Raw genomic sequence first — 15,331 nt, 5'->3', positions numbered from 1 at the left:
AGTGGAGAGCTGATTGGGGTCTGATGTCATTCCTTCAGAGGTGAAATAGGAGCTCCACAGTAGGCTAGCACAAAATTTCTGTTGTGCTAAACTTATTTCAGGTGCACCTGTTTATATGACAAGTCCTAGACCCTGATAAATATGTTTCAAATGCAATCTGGTAATCAAATAAAGGTCACAACTCTTGATGCTATTATTTGTGGGTAAAATTTTCAAAATGATCCATGCACCTTAGGAACCTAAGCCTTATTGAAAACTGCTAGTCTCTATATTAAACTTGTTTGTTAGTGTTTAGAAATCTTTCTAGGATGAAAGAAACTAAAGACAACTTAAATTGTAATTACATATTAAGAAGGCTCTCCTAAAAGCACAAATTGCCAAGGTCTTTGATTTATTCTAAATTCAAAATGTTGGTACTAAAATGAAAGGGGAGGTTTTAATAAAGCTTATAATCAGTGAATTAAAATTTCTAGCACCCTTAATGATGAACATGCAGAGTTCATGGTAGTGTTTTCTTAAGTTCCAAAATTAATTCATTTCTCTGATACAGAGCTCAGCATGTAGAAATTAATTGGTTTTCCAGATTTGATGGATTCCATTTTTGTTTTATTAATTTACCAGAAGTCAAGTACTTACTGTACAAATGTAAAAAATATCTTGCATTGAACCAAGCGCAAGAGTTCACAATCAGTAGGAGACATTTAAAAAAAAAATCCTGAATTCCCCTTATCTTAATTAATTGAAAAAATCAAGAGGGAAAATTAGAATGTGAAAAGCAGAAATTCAGCATTTTTATGTACCAACATGTACTGTTAGACCGTTGTGATTGATGTAACTGATTAGAACTGTGGTGTTGAAATGGGTTACAGTTTCATTTGGAATTACTATGTATTGAAGATATTCTCATATTTCATATTTGAACTTTATATCAGAAGTTCTTAAAAAGGATTTCCCTCCTATCACGCTTCAGGTGCTCTTTTGAGCTATCTTTCTATTGATATACTTCTTCAATGGGAATCACTAGAGCTGATCTAAATATGGTACATGTTGTTTTCCATGAAAAATTAGTGTCCTTTTCCAAAGAGTGGGGAAAATCTTGAGAAAAGATGAATTGGGAGGCAGAGAGGGAGGGAACAGATATATGAAGGGCTGTTAAAAAAAGAGGACAGTGATCAGTTGTTCATAGGAAAGTAGGACAAGAAGTAATTATCTCTATTTGCAGCAGATAATATTTGGGTTAGATATTACTAAAACTACAAGGATAGTTAAGTACTGGAAGAGATTACCAAGAAAGGTTATGGAATCCCTATCATTGAAGGTTTTTAAGAAGAGATTAGACAAACATCTGTCAGGGAAGGTCTAGGTACACTTGGTTCAGCCTGGCTTTAGCATAGTGGGATGGAGTAGAGGACCACTTGAGGACTCCTCCTGTCCTGCCTTTATTAAATGAGATTTTCGAGGGCACAAATTGTGTGTGTCTGATTATAACCAAGAGAATTTTTGAAGTTGTGATAAATTCACTGTCTGACCTGGTGCTGATAGCTATGCCCACCTGAAAGTAGGCCTCTAGCAGTTAGTATTTGTAATTTCCCAAAGGATGGCTAAAGCTGTAACCAGTTAATTACAATCTGATGACTTCTTTTCTTTCCCAGAGTTCAAATGGTATTTTAACTGATTTCCTGAGTTTCTACACGTTACCTTCAACAGTCATGCACCACCCTGTTCATAAAAGCCTCAAAGCTGCTTATTCCTTCTACAATATTCATACAGAGACTCCTCTCTTAGATCTAATGAATGATGCACTCATTATAGCTAAATTGGTAAGTAACTTATTTTCCCTGTCTACTTTTCTTAGAAAAAATATAGTAATTTTAAAAAAGAAAGCAAATATTTAATGTATAACACATTTTCTTCTACTTTAAAAAAAAATTTTAATGCACTTGTAGAACTTAAAATATACATACATACTTTTCTGTCCACTTTGAGCAGCCCAAGATTTAGAAGGAAAAATTTCCATAAGCCTGCACTTGAATAATAACAGTAAGTTCAAAACAAGTGCTTTATTACCCTGTTTGGTAATGTGATAACTGAAACGCACAGTTTGAATCTATCTTGTGTTGGTAGAACTGTGCAAAGCATCTGGAGCATACTCTTCAAAATCGGGCCCGTAATGTCCAAATTTACAGTAAGCACCGAATGTTCAATGTTAGAAGAAAGCACAGGTAAATTAAAATGGTGACTCATTGACGGACTTGGACAGTTTATCTAGGTTTGCAAAAATAAATTAGTTTTGGATTCGTTTAGTAAAATGGAAGTGTTTATTTTGTATTGGGAATTAGTTGAAATTACAACTAATAATAAACAATTTTTGTTTTTTAAAATTGTGAAGGTGGTTTTGAATATGGGAGCAAAGAAATACGTGAAATGTTCAAAATGTATTTTTAAATTCTAATTTTTAAACATGCTTTTCACACAGAAAAAAACAACATTAATGATGCCGTTTGTGGAAGAAGGAGGGGAAGACATAAATAAAGGGTTCAGTAGTAAATTTTAATGTACTATCATGGATTCAGTAACATCTAGCACTGAAAGTGCAAGACGTTGTCCATTAGCCTTGTAAAATATTTGCAAGTGATAGATGTAAATGTAAAGGGTGAAGTATATCTACAGAATCAATACCTCATATATTTACTTCAGTTTTTAAAAAGATGAGCAATTTAGTAATATAGAATACAAATCAGCCATGTGAACCGAAACCAATATGTAGTATTTTTGCTCTTTCTCCATGTATGAGGTTTTTGGCTATGTCTACACTAGAAGCATTGTCAACGGAAGTCACTGTCGACAGGGAAATCTGTTGACAGAGGTTCTGTCAACAGATTGCATCTACACACAACTTGGGCTGTCGACTGAGACCTGCCAGACTACACTGCCCTCTGGTGCCAGAAAGCAGAATGGCAGCTCTGCAAAGAGGGCTACACAGCAACTAGAAGTCCTCTCTGTCAACAGAAGTGTTTACACTGCCCATCTGTCAACAGTCTGCTGTGTCTCAATTTTTTGACAGATAATGCTGTCGAGGCAAATGCAGAGTTCTGTCAAGAATCTGTTGACAGAATGCTTTAAGCATGCAGACGCTCCCTGACTTATCACAGAATCATAGGGCTGGAAGGGACCTCAGGAGGTCATCTAGTCCAGCCCCCTGCTTCAAGCAGGATCAACCCCTACTAAGTCATCCCAGCCAGGACCTTGTCCAGCTGGGACTTAAAAACCTCAAGGGATAGAGAATCCACCACCTCTCTAGGCAACGCATTCCAATGCTTCACCACCCGCCTGGTAAAGAAGTTTTTCCTAATATCTTTCCCTCTTCAACTTCTGACCATTACTCCTTGTTCTGCCATGTGACACCACTGAGAACAGTTTCTCACCCTTCTTTTTAGAGCTCCCCTTCAGGAAGTTGAAGGCTGCTATTAAATCGCCTCTAAGTCTTCTCTTCTGTAAACTAAACAAGCCCAAATCCCTCAGCCTATCCTCATAGGTTTTGTGCTCCAGACCCTTAATCATTTTTGTTGCCCTTCACTGAACCTGCTCCAGCAAATCCACATCCTTTTTATACTGGGGGGCCCAAAACTGGACACAATATTCCAGATGTGGCCTCACCGGTGCCGAATAAAGAGCAATAACTACTTGTCTAGATCTGCTCGAAATGCTCCTCCTAATGCACCCCAGTATGCCATTAGCTTTCTTGGCTACAAGGACACACTGTTTACTCATATGCAGTCTTTCATCCGCCATAACCCCTAGGTCCCTTTCCATCGTACTGCTGCTGAGCCAGTCGATCCCCAGCCTGTAACAATGTTTGGGATACTTCCACCCCAGGTGCAGGACTCTACACTTCTCCTTACTGAACCACATCAGATTTCTTTTGGCCCAGTCCTCCAATTTATCCAGGTCCCTCTGGATTCTCTCTCTACCCTCCAACGAATCTACCTCTCCCCGTAGTTTTGTGTCATCCGCAAACTTGCTGACGGTGCAACCCAGTTCTTCATCGAGGTCATTAATAAAGATGTTGAATAACACCAGCCACAGAACCGAGCCTTGCGGTACTCCACTTGAAACAGACTGCCATCCAGATATTGAGCCATTGACCACTACCCGTTGGGCCCGACCATCAAGCCAGCTTTCTATCCATCTTATAGTTCAAGGATCCAATCCATATTTCCTTAACTTATGGACAAAAATGTTGTGGGAGACCATATCAAAAGCCTTGCTGACTTCCTCATGTCCACAGAGCTTGTTACCTCATCATAGAAGCTAATCAGATTGGTCAGGCGGGACTTGCCCCGGTGAATCCATGTTGGCTGCTTTTGATCACTTCCCCTCTTCCAAGTGCTTCAACATGGATTCCTTGAGGATTCCCTCCATTATTTTCCCAGGGATTGAGGTAAGGCTGATGGGTCTATAGTTCCCTGGATTATCCTTCTTTCCTCTTTTAAAGATGGGCACTACATTTGCCTTCTTCCAGTCATCCGGTATCTCCCCCCGATCTCCAAGAGTCTTCAAAGATAATGGCCAAAGGTTACTCTGCCAATTCCCTCAGTACCCTGGGGTGCATTAAATCCAGACCCATGAACTTGTGCACATCTAGTTTTTCTAGATAGCTCAGAACTTGTTCTTTCCCCACAGATGGCTGCCCTCCATCTTCCCGTACGGCATTGTCTTGGACCGTCATTGGGAAGTTGACTTTGTCTGTGAAGACTGAGGCAAAAAAAGCATTGAGTACTTCAATTTTTCCTGCATCATCTGTCACTAGGTTACCTCCCTCATCCAGTAATGGCCCCACACCTTCTCTGATAACCTGTTTATTGTTCACATGCGTGTAGAAACCCTTCTTGTTACTTTTCACATCCCTTGCCAGCTGCAGTTCCAGTTGTGCTTTCGCTTTCCTGATTACTGCCCAGCATTCTCCAGCCATATGTTTATACTTCTCCTTAGTCAACTGTCCTCATTTCTCATATGCATCCTTTCTGAATTTAAGCTAAGGATTTCCCTGTTAAGCCAAGCTAGTTGCCTACCATGTTTGCGTTTCTTACTACGCAGCAGGATTATTTGTTCCTGTGCCTTCAGTAAGACTTCTTTAAAATACTTCCAATTCTCTTCAACTCTTTTCCAGTTCATCTTTGTTTTCCCAAGGGATCCTGCTCATCCAGTCTCTTAGGGAGTCACAGTCTGCTCTTCTGAAATCAAGGGTCTGTATGTTACTGCTCATCCTTCTTCCTTTCGTCCAGATCCTGAAATCTACGATCTCATGGTCGCTGCAGCCCAGTTTCCCCCCACCCCCACTTCTATTTCTGCTACTAGTTCTTCCCTGTTTGCGAGCAACAGGTCAAGTTGCGCACGGCCCCTGGTCAGTTCCTTCAGCACTTGTACCAAGAAGTTATCCCCAATTGTCTCCAAAAACTTCCTGGATTGTCTGTGTGCTGATGTATTGGTCTCCCAACAAATGTCTGGATGATTAAAGTCTCCCATGACAACCAGGGCCTGCGATTTGGAAGCTTCACTAAGCTGCCTGAAGAAAGCCTCATCTATCTCCTCTCTCTGATCTGGCGGCCTATAACAGACACCAACTGCAACATCACCTCTATTACTTCCACCTCTAAGCTTAACCCAAAGACACTCAACTGGATTTTCTCCTTCCTCATACTGGAGCTGTGAGCAATCATACTGCTCCCTCACACAGAGCGCAACTTCTCTTCCTTTTCTCCTGTTTGTCCTTCCTAAACAATTTATAACCTTCCATGACCGTGCTCCAATTATGTGAATCATCCCACCAAGTCTGTGTTATTCCAACCACCTCATACTTGTGTGACTGTGCCAGGGCCTCTAATTCTTCCTGTTTGTTCCCCAGGCTTCTGGCATTAGCGTACAAGCATCTTAGAGAAGGGGCCGATTGGCCCACTTTCTCCTCTTCACCCAGGAAACCCACTTGATTGTTCCCTCCTCCTTCCCTACTTACCTCCGGGCTTGTCACCTTCCCCCAGCAAACCTAGTTTAAAGCCCTCCTCACTAGGTTTGCAAGCCTGCCCACAAAGATGCTCTTTCCTCTTTTAGTGAGGTGGATCCCGTAGGCCCCTTCTGTCGACATAACTCAGGGAGCGTCTGCATGCTTAAAGCATTCTGTTGACAAATTCTCAACAGAACTCTGCATTTGCCTCGACAGTATTATCCCCCAAAAATTTGAGGCATAACAATCTCTGGACAGAGTACTGTTGACAAAAGTGCAGTACAGACACTTCTGTGGACAGAAAGTATCAGAGGGGTAACTGTGTTAGTCTGGATCTGCAAAAGCAATGAGAGATCCTGTGGCACCTTATAGACTAACAGAAATGTATGAACATAAGCTTTCGTGGGCAAAGACCCACTTCGTCAGATGCAGGTAGTGGAAATTTGCAGAGGCAGGTATAAGTAGGCAGGCCAGAGCAAGGCTGAAGATAACAAGGTTAACTCAGTCAGGGAGGGTGAGGCCTACTACCAGCAGTTGATCTGGAGGTGTGAACACCAAGAGAGGAGAAACTGCTTTTGTATTTAGCTAGCCATTCACTGTCTTTGTTTAATCCTGAGCTCAGGGTGTCAAATTTGCAGATGAAATGCAGCTCAGCAGTTTCTCTTTGGAGTCTGGTTTTAAAATTTTTTTGCTGTAGGATAGCTACTTTTAAATCTATTAGGCTGGGTCTACACATGCCCCTTCCTTTCGAAAGGGGCATGTTAATGAGCAGGTTCGAAAGATGCTAATGAGGCGCTGCAATGAATATGCAGTGCCTCATTTGCATAATGGCGGCAACAGCGATTCGAAAGTGCAGCTTTTCGAATCATGCGCCATCCGTGGAGATGGGACCTTCCGAAAGGACCCCCCCCAGTTTTCGAAAGCCGTTCTTCCTATCCGTGATTGGAAGAAGGGCTTTCGAAAACTGGGACGGGTCCTTTCAGAAGGTCCCGTCTCCACGGGTGGCGCATGATTCGAAAAGCCGCACTTTCGAATCACCGTGGCCGCCATTATGCTAATGAGGCGCTGCATATTCATTGCAGCGCCTCATTAGCATATTTCGAACCTGCTCATTAACATGCCCCTTTCGAAAGGAAGGGGCACGTGTAGACCCAGCCTTACTGTGTGTCCTGAGAGATTGAAGTGCTCTCCTACAGGCTTTTGTACATTGCCATTTCTGATATCCGACTTGTGTGCATTTATTCTTTTCTGTAGGAACTGTCCAGTTTGTCCAATGTATATAGCAGAGGGGCACTGCTGGCACATGATGGCATATACTACATTGATAGATGTGCAGCTGAATGAACCTGTGCTCATACATTTCTGTTAGTCTATAAGGTGCCACAGGACCCCTCGTTGCTTCTGTGGACAGAGGGGACTTCCAGTTGCCAGGCAGCCCTCTTTGCAACACTGCCATTCTGCTTTCTGGCACCAGAGGGCAGTGCAGTCTGTCAGTTTCTGTCGACAGAGCAAGTTGTGTGTAGATGCAATCTGTTGACAGAGGTTCTGTTGAGATTTCCCTGTCAACAGTAACGTCTGTTGATGGATGCTTCTAGTGTAAATACAACCTTTGAAAACAGAACAAAATACGATGCGCTGAGGTGAAAAGTGAAGTTGAAATTTAACCAGAACTTACATATACTGTACAAAGAACAGATGGTCTGGTTTTAATTAGTGCCCTGTTCAAATTGCAAACATCAAAAGAAAAGAGGAAAAAAGCTGTGGATAGGTATTGAGCATTATGTAGTATGGTCATTTGTAGAGAGCAGTAATAACCTGTGAAATATGCAAATATATCTTTCTGCTGAGATCCAGTGGCACATTTAATGCACAAAGTGTGTAAACTTGCTTTTGTGAATTGAACGCATGCAGAAAAACAGTGTCTTGTTAAAGTAAACTGTTCCATAGATTTATATGCAAGTAGAGTGCCTTAATTTACTTCAAACTAAAACTAAAGTCTCCAGTAGCATGTCCAGTTGCTTAATATTTTACTTTGTGTATATAGTCAGAAAAGCAACTCAGACATTAATGGCAACAAAAGGACTAACTAGGTATCATTACCATGCTAATATCTTTAATCATATGAGGTATTGTACCTTGATCATGGTCCTGATGAACTTCTTAATTGGTCTGGGTTGGGACTCGCATGTGAGACACCCATGAAATGGAAGAAGTAGTGTTTGTAACCCATGTCAATACTGTAATCCCAGCATGGTGTTCAATAGGCATGTTAAAGTTTAACCAGTTAATTGGTAGGGGCTGAAGCAGCCCTCCACCCCCCGCCATGTTCAGGGGTTTTGTTCCAGCCCAGCCGGGCCATTCCAAGCAGGGTTGCTCCAGCTGGGCCAGAGTAATCCTCATCTGTGGCAGCCCCACGAGGGGAGAGGGTGGCTTTGGAGGCTGCTCCAATCTAATTGTGTTGGAGTCCTCCCCTCCCCCACCATGGATAGGTGGCCAGGCTTGGGGCAGCTTCAGCCCAGCTGGACCACCCCTGCCTGCAGTGCACTCAAGGCCATCGTGAATTCGGACAGCTCTGGCACAGCTAGAGCCATTGCAGACCGGCTGCTCTAGCCAGGTGGAGCACTCCCCACCCACCGCATCACCATGGGCGGGGCTGCTCCAGCCAGGCCAGAGCATCACAGATCCCCAGTGCACCAAGAGCAGGAGTGCTTTGGCCCAGCCAGAAAAGCCCCTGTCTGTGAGCTGGCATACGCTCCCCCCACCCTTGATTTAATCAGTTAACCAGTTAAATCTAGCATTTAACTGGTTAACCAATTAAACGGGTTTGTTACATTTCTAGTGTTCAGGGCCTAGCAGGCTACTGAATGACCAGGGCCAGATTTTCTAAAGTATTTATGCATCTGAGAATTCAGGTAGATGCTTAATACGACTTTCAAAATCATTTAGGTGTCCAAATCCCATTGAGTGTTGATGCCTGGGAAATTTTGAAAATCCCACTAAATATCTATTTGCATCTCTGGGCACCTATATACCTTTACAAATCTGTTTTTCTGTGTTGCCATGTAGATCAAGCGTTTCAATGTTTGATGTGTAAAATGACATAGGAAAAGAACAAGTTTAAAATTAGTTAGAAAAGTTAGAGGTCTTTGAGTCACCCCAGGGCCTGATGAACTGCATCCCCTAGAATACTCTGGGAGCTGATAGAGGAAGTATCTGAACCGTTATCTCTTATCTTTGAAAAGTCATGGAAGTCAGGAGAGATTCCAGAAGACTGAAAAAGGGAAAATATAGTGCCCACCTATAAAAAAGTAAAATAAGGACAACCCAGTTAGTTATGCACACATCTTATAGTAGCCCCATCTAGGTTAGACCTCCCTAGTTTATATCTAGATTTTAGTAAAATATCTGATATGGTCTCACATGCCCTTCTTAGCAATAAACTAGGGAGATCCAACCTAGATGGGGCTACTATAAGGTGTGTGCATAACTAACTGGATAAGCATTCTCAGAGAGTGGCTGTTATTGTTCACAGTCATTCTGGGAGGGCAAAAAAAAAAGAGTTTCCTTAGGGGTCAGTTTTGGGCCAATTCTGATTGATATCTTCGTCAACAATTTAAATAATGTCATAGAGAGTATGCTTTTAAAATTTGCAGATGTTACCAACCTGGGAGTGTTGCAAGTGCTTTGGAGAATCGGGTTATAATTCAGAAAGATCTGGACAAATTGAAGAAATGGTCTGAGGTAAATTGGGTGAAGTTTAATGAGGACAAATGCAAAATGCTCCTTTTAGGAAGTAACAGTCAATTTCACAACACAAAATGGGAATTGACTGTCCAGGAATGAGTACTGTAGAAAGGGATTCAGAGGTCATAGTGAATCACAAGCTAAGTATGAGTCAGTAGTGTGACACTTTTTTTTTTTTCCCCCCCTAAAAACAAGGTAAACATGATTCAAGGATTCATTAACAGGAGTGTTGTGAGCAAAACATAAGAAGCCATTCTTCCGCTCTACTCTGCGCTGATTAGGCCTCAGTTGGCATATTGTGTCCAGTACTGGGCACTACATTTTAAGAAAGAGGTGGATAAATTGGAGAGGGTCCAGAGAAGAGCAACAAAAATGATTCAAGGTCTAGAAAACACGACTCATGGTCTGACAACAAGTTTTTTTAAGTAAATTTTCTTAAGTGTTCCACATAAAAAATATTATTTTGTATCCCATGGTCATGAAAAGTTTACAGAACGCTTCCCTAATAAATTCATTAGTCTCTAAGGTACTACAGGACTCCTCATTGATTTTGCAGAAACAGACTAACACAGCTGTCCCTGAGACTTTGCAACATACTGAGAAATCTGGGCAAAATTTACTGTACATACAATGTGTGTGATTTTTGTTAAAATGAGTCATAACTTGGTAAAAACAAAAGTATTTTTGCCAAAATGTTTAAAAGCATTTGTGGCAGAAATGTATTCACATGTCAGATTTCAGCTTTGTGCTTCCTGCTACTTCAGCCTTGTTTTTCAGCATCTGTTTTTAATCAGGTTTTTTTATAACTGGGAAAGTGGTGTGCTGTTTTGGTTTGTTTGTTTCCTCTTGTTCACGCAGCTGAATGTTGTTTTGCCTTACTAATAATTTATATTACATTTGGCCCTAAAAGCTCTAACTGGGGCTGTACAAGCCTGAAAAATATACAGTCTAAGCCACTATCTTGTAGATTGTTTGTTTACAAGGGATACGTTGCAGTCGCACATAGGGGAGCCCTACTGAATTTAGTGGAACATGACAGAAGTGTAGTAGCTATGTAACAGATTGCAGTATCAAAGCTTGCTTTAAAAAAATATAGCTCCTAAGCATAACCCACACACCTAGGTGTGGCTAACTATCCTGTGTGGTGGTACCTAGACCACTTCACAGACAGAGAATAAGCGTCCTCTATACTCTAAGCTGAGCGCCTACTGGCCTTTAGCTCAAGCTGTAGAGGTGCCTGTGCTAAGCTCCAGAGGTGCCAGGTACAAGTCTGCCTTTGGGCAGCTACATAAGCACTACAGTAATACAAATCATGATGGCTACATCTACATTGATAAAAAACTTCAAAATGGCCATGGAAATGTGTGCTCGTAGGAATAAGAGGATTTCGAAATTAGCAGGGTCCTTTCCAAAAGGACCCTGATCTGGGCGAGCCATGTAAGAGCAAAACGTGGCAATTTCAAAGAGCCATTGATGGAGGCATGCTAATGAGGCGCCAAATATGCATTTCAGCACCTCATTAGTAATCTTCGAAATGGCCATTTTGAAGTTTTTTGTCAGTGTAGACGTAGCCATCATGATTTGTATTACCACAGTGCTTATGTAACTGCCCAAATGCAGACTTGTACCTGGGACCTCTGGAGTTTAGGGCAGGCACCTCTACAGCTTGAGCTAAAGGCCAGCAGGTGCTCAGCTTAGGGTCTAGAGGATCCTTATTCTTTCTTTGTGACATGGTCGAGGTGCCATTTCACAGGACAGTTAACCACACCTAGGTATGTTAAACTTTTGTGTTAAACAGTGTTTCTTAAACTTTTTTTGCACGGCCTTTTGCATGGCCATTTCCAAGTTTTTTGTCAGTGTAGACATGGCCGATGAGTTTAACAAAAGTGGAGGGGAATCAGAGGGGAGTGGTAGTATGTAAAAGCTAGTTTCACAGTAGAAAATCAGGACTACTCAGTTTCTGTGGCATTTTGATGACCCAGAAATTTATATAATGGATTTGGGGGCAGGGAGGGAGGGGAATGAGTAGGCAGAGGACAAATAAGTGGGTGAGAAACACATGCAGTGAGGACAGAGAAGGAGATCAAATTACACCATTACTTTTAGGAAGGGACCAAACTTGAAAAAAATTAAACCCTGAAAATATGAATTGGTATAAATGACAACTGAAAACAAGTTAGGATTGATATGTGTGTGCAGTCTCAACTATTGCAGCTAATACCGTGCCTGCTCAAATATAGATTAAACTAAGATTGATCTCAAAGGCTATTGTGCAAATAAACATAAAATGTTGAAACTGCATTAGTAAGGTGACCATATTCCCTTAGGGTTAATACGAGACACCCTGGGGGTGGGAATTGTGCCGGCTAAATCAGGACAGATGATCATCCTGCATCAGGCAATGGCTGCACCCTTCTTCCCACCCAGACCTCTCACTTCCAGCCCACTCCTGAACCCCCCACCCACCCACCCACTGCTGCACTTTAGCTCCCACCCAAACCCCAGTCCCAGCCTGTTCCTGCACCATCCCTCGCAGCCAGAACCCACACACCCACCCCCAGCCCACTGGGTCTGGGGAGAAATCAAAAACCTGCAGCAGGTTCTTCAGGGCTTGGTGCAGCAGACTCCAGAGGGACTCTGGCCCTGGCCCCACACCACACGGAGCTCCAGCACGGGGGCCTCTGGCCCTGTGGGATGTGTGGGGGGCCTCAACCCCACACACTGCAAGGCTCCAGCCCTGGCCCTGTGATGCGGCGAGGCCTAGCTGCAGGGGGGGCTCTGTCCTCGCACCACACAGGTTTGTGGCCCTAGATCCACAGCAGGGGCTGCCCCCATAGGGTTCCGGCCCCAGCTCCACCCCAGCCTTGTGGCGGGACTCCAGGAGGGGTGCTCTGGCCCCATGGAAGGTCTAGGGAGGCCTCAGCCCTGCACTATGCAGGGCTACAGCCCTGGCCCTGTGATGTGGTGGAGGTTGGGGAGGAGGGCTTTGCCCCTATGCTGTGCAGGATTCTGGCCGCAGTAGGGCTCTGACAATAGCCCCAGCCCCCACTTTCCCACCCCCAGGTCTGTCGCCAGCCCAACCACGCACCTGAGCAAGGCAGAGGGTGGCAGTGGCATCCCAGTGGTGCAGTAGGTGGGGAGCTACATTTTAAAATGGCAGTGGCTGGAAAAAATACCCTCTAAGTCTTTGGCCAACACAGGAAAAGGTCACCAGGGAGGGCCAAATACAGGACAGTTGGTCCCATTTAAAAAGTAAGCTGGGATGCCTTTTTGGCTCCCTAGATACAGGACTGTTCCGCCCAATACGGGATAGATGGTCACCGTATGCATTAGGATTATTTTGGCGTTTTATCCCTGAATGTCATCTGACAGAGTCTTGCCTCCTACAATAGTGGTTCTCAACTTGCAAGCCACTTGTGGCCCAATCAGCACACAGCAGTCTCAGGACCATGACTCTAGTGGAGTGGGGGTAGCACCTATGTCAGGCACAGAGCCCGTGGAGAGGACAAAAATGGAGCATCTGTGAGTGAGGCCTAGAAACATCAGCAGGAGACCAGGTTGTTCAGCCTTGTGTCCTTGTGCAGTAGTAGGCAGACATCGTGGGGTGCATGGCTAAATTATGTGTGGCCAATGTAAGGGACCGGTGGATGTGGGAAGGGAAGTACAGAGACTAGGGTCCCAGTGTGAGCGGGTTGGAGTGTGAGGAGGGGTGCAGCCTCTAGATGTGGCTGGAGACAGACTCTGAATGGGAGGCTAGGTAGACACAGTCCCTGATGAAGGGACTGAGGACTTGGGGGTGAAGGGGGTGCAGTCTGTAGGTGGGGGATGATGCAGGGAAGACAGTCCTTGGGGGCAGGACTGGATGTTAGAGGGGGCAGTCCTGGGGAGCTGTTCTGCCCTGGACAGAGTACTCTGTATCTGCAGGGCAGTTACCTGTTCTAGACCAGTGTTGGGCACATCTGGCTCCTGGAAGGACAATCCCAGGAGGGCTGGGTGATAGAGGACATTTCCTGGGAGGGAGGGCAGGTGCATGGGGTACAATCCTTGCTGGAGTGGAGCACTGGGCATGACTCCCCATCTTTGCAGGCAGGCTCTGTAGCCATGCTCTCTAGGTGCCCATCCCATCCCTAGTGCCATGCCACCCTTAAAGTAAATTAACTTTAATATGTTCATGTATTTTAATAATTTAAAATGCTCTTGGTAGACATTTACCAGTATTGAAATGGAAGGCAATAAATTGCTTTGATTCATATTGCTGTCATATAACACATACTGAATTTTTTGTACATGTATTATGCAGCTGGGGCCCACATAATACATAGCTGTATGCGGCCAACTGTGGTAAATAGGTTAAGAACCACTGTTCTGCAGATGGTCTAAATTCCCCTCTCTGAAATGAAGACAGTATTACTTTCTCTTGGAAAATCTACTATTCTGTATGCATGTTAGAATTTAGGACCAAATCTAATAGCTAGTTAGTAAAAACAGCTATTAGACACTTGGGTACATTTATACCCATTAATGCATATATAAAAAAGTACCATTTGAAAATTCACAAATGTTTTGATATTTCCAGAAAGGATTTGATGTCTTCAATGCACTAGACTTAATGGAAAACAAAACATTCCTGGAAAAACTCAAGTTTGGGATAGGAGATGGCAACTTGCAGTATTATTTGTACAACTGGCGGTGTCCTGGCATGGAATCCGAAAAGGTAAGAAAAAAGAATTCCTGGGCATAGCAAAACAATAAAAATAAATCCACTGAGGAATGTCAGAACAGACACACGTTTTAAATTTAAAAAACTATAAATTGAACATCTGCGATTCATGATTAAATGCAAAAAGTCAGTGTGTGTTACCATATTTGCAATAACAACTGCATTCTATTCCTTCCTTTAGGTTGGCCTTGTATTACAATAAGGAGGACCCTTGTGTTTCTTGAACTCTGTCATTTGGATTGATTTAATCTATATAACAGTTCTTGGAACAACATTGTTCAAGAGGAGGAAAAGCACAATGTCAGTGAAATTGAAATGATCCATCAAATCTCAAATAAAGCAGAAAACTATATCTGACCTATTTTACACATTTTCAAAAATAGAATGGGAAGTCCATGAAACACTTTTATTGTCCATAAAAGGAATAAAAGCACATTAATTTAATTTTCAAAGCTTAGCTCGCACCTTGATAAAAAGAAGGTATTTTTTTCCACTCTCTGTAGAAGAAGACTGTTTTGTATAAACTGAACTGCAGTGGTGGATTAGGGTACGAAAATCTTTGCTATTATGTGAATGAACTGCTGCATTTCTATTTATTAAGTGGTGGTGTATGTTTGTCAGTGTAACAGAATGAAGGATCCAAAATGATTATCTTCGCTTATTAAATTCACATGGATATCATCATTTGGGGTAAAATAACGGAATATGATACATTCGTAACTATTATGAAAGTCTTGGATGTTTTTGTAACTGGAGCAGTATGAAAATGTGCTGGTTTCACTAGTGCAATTTTTCTCCGTTAACGCTGCCAAATCAATAAAAATACAGATTTGTACTTTGATCTTCAATAGATCAGTGGATTGATT

The 15,331-nt window shown here is 42.8% G+C and overlaps 1 protein-coding gene across 4 annotated transcripts in view; it reads left to right on the top strand.

Annotated features, from left to right (window-relative positions):
• The window catches only part of NMT2 (N-myristoyltransferase 2), a 73,291-nt gene extending 57,985 nt beyond the window's left edge, over nt 1–15,306 (top strand). For all 4 annotated transcript variants that reach the window (XM_074984803.1, XM_074984802.1, XM_074984801.1 and 1 more), the window contains 3 exons: nt 1,653–1,820; nt 14,322–14,459; nt 14,647–15,306. In XM_074984803.1, coding sequence (XP_074840904.1) covers nt 1,653–1,820; nt 14,322–14,459; nt 14,647–14,667 — 327 coding nt within the window. In that variant the 3' untranslated portion in view covers nt 14,668–15,306. The remainder of the gene's footprint in view (nt 1–1,652; nt 1,821–14,321; nt 14,460–14,646) is intronic.
• Nucleotides 15,307–15,331: the final 25 nt, after the last annotated feature.

The sequence above is a fragment of the Carettochelys insculpta genome, chromosome 2 (genome assembly GCF_033958435.1).
Source record: "Carettochelys insculpta isolate YL-2023 chromosome 2, ASM3395843v1, whole genome shotgun sequence".
Lineage (NCBI taxonomy): Eukaryota > Metazoa > Chordata > Testudines > Carettochelyidae > Carettochelys > Carettochelys insculpta.
This window is presented reverse-complemented; position numbering and strand designations above follow the sequence as displayed.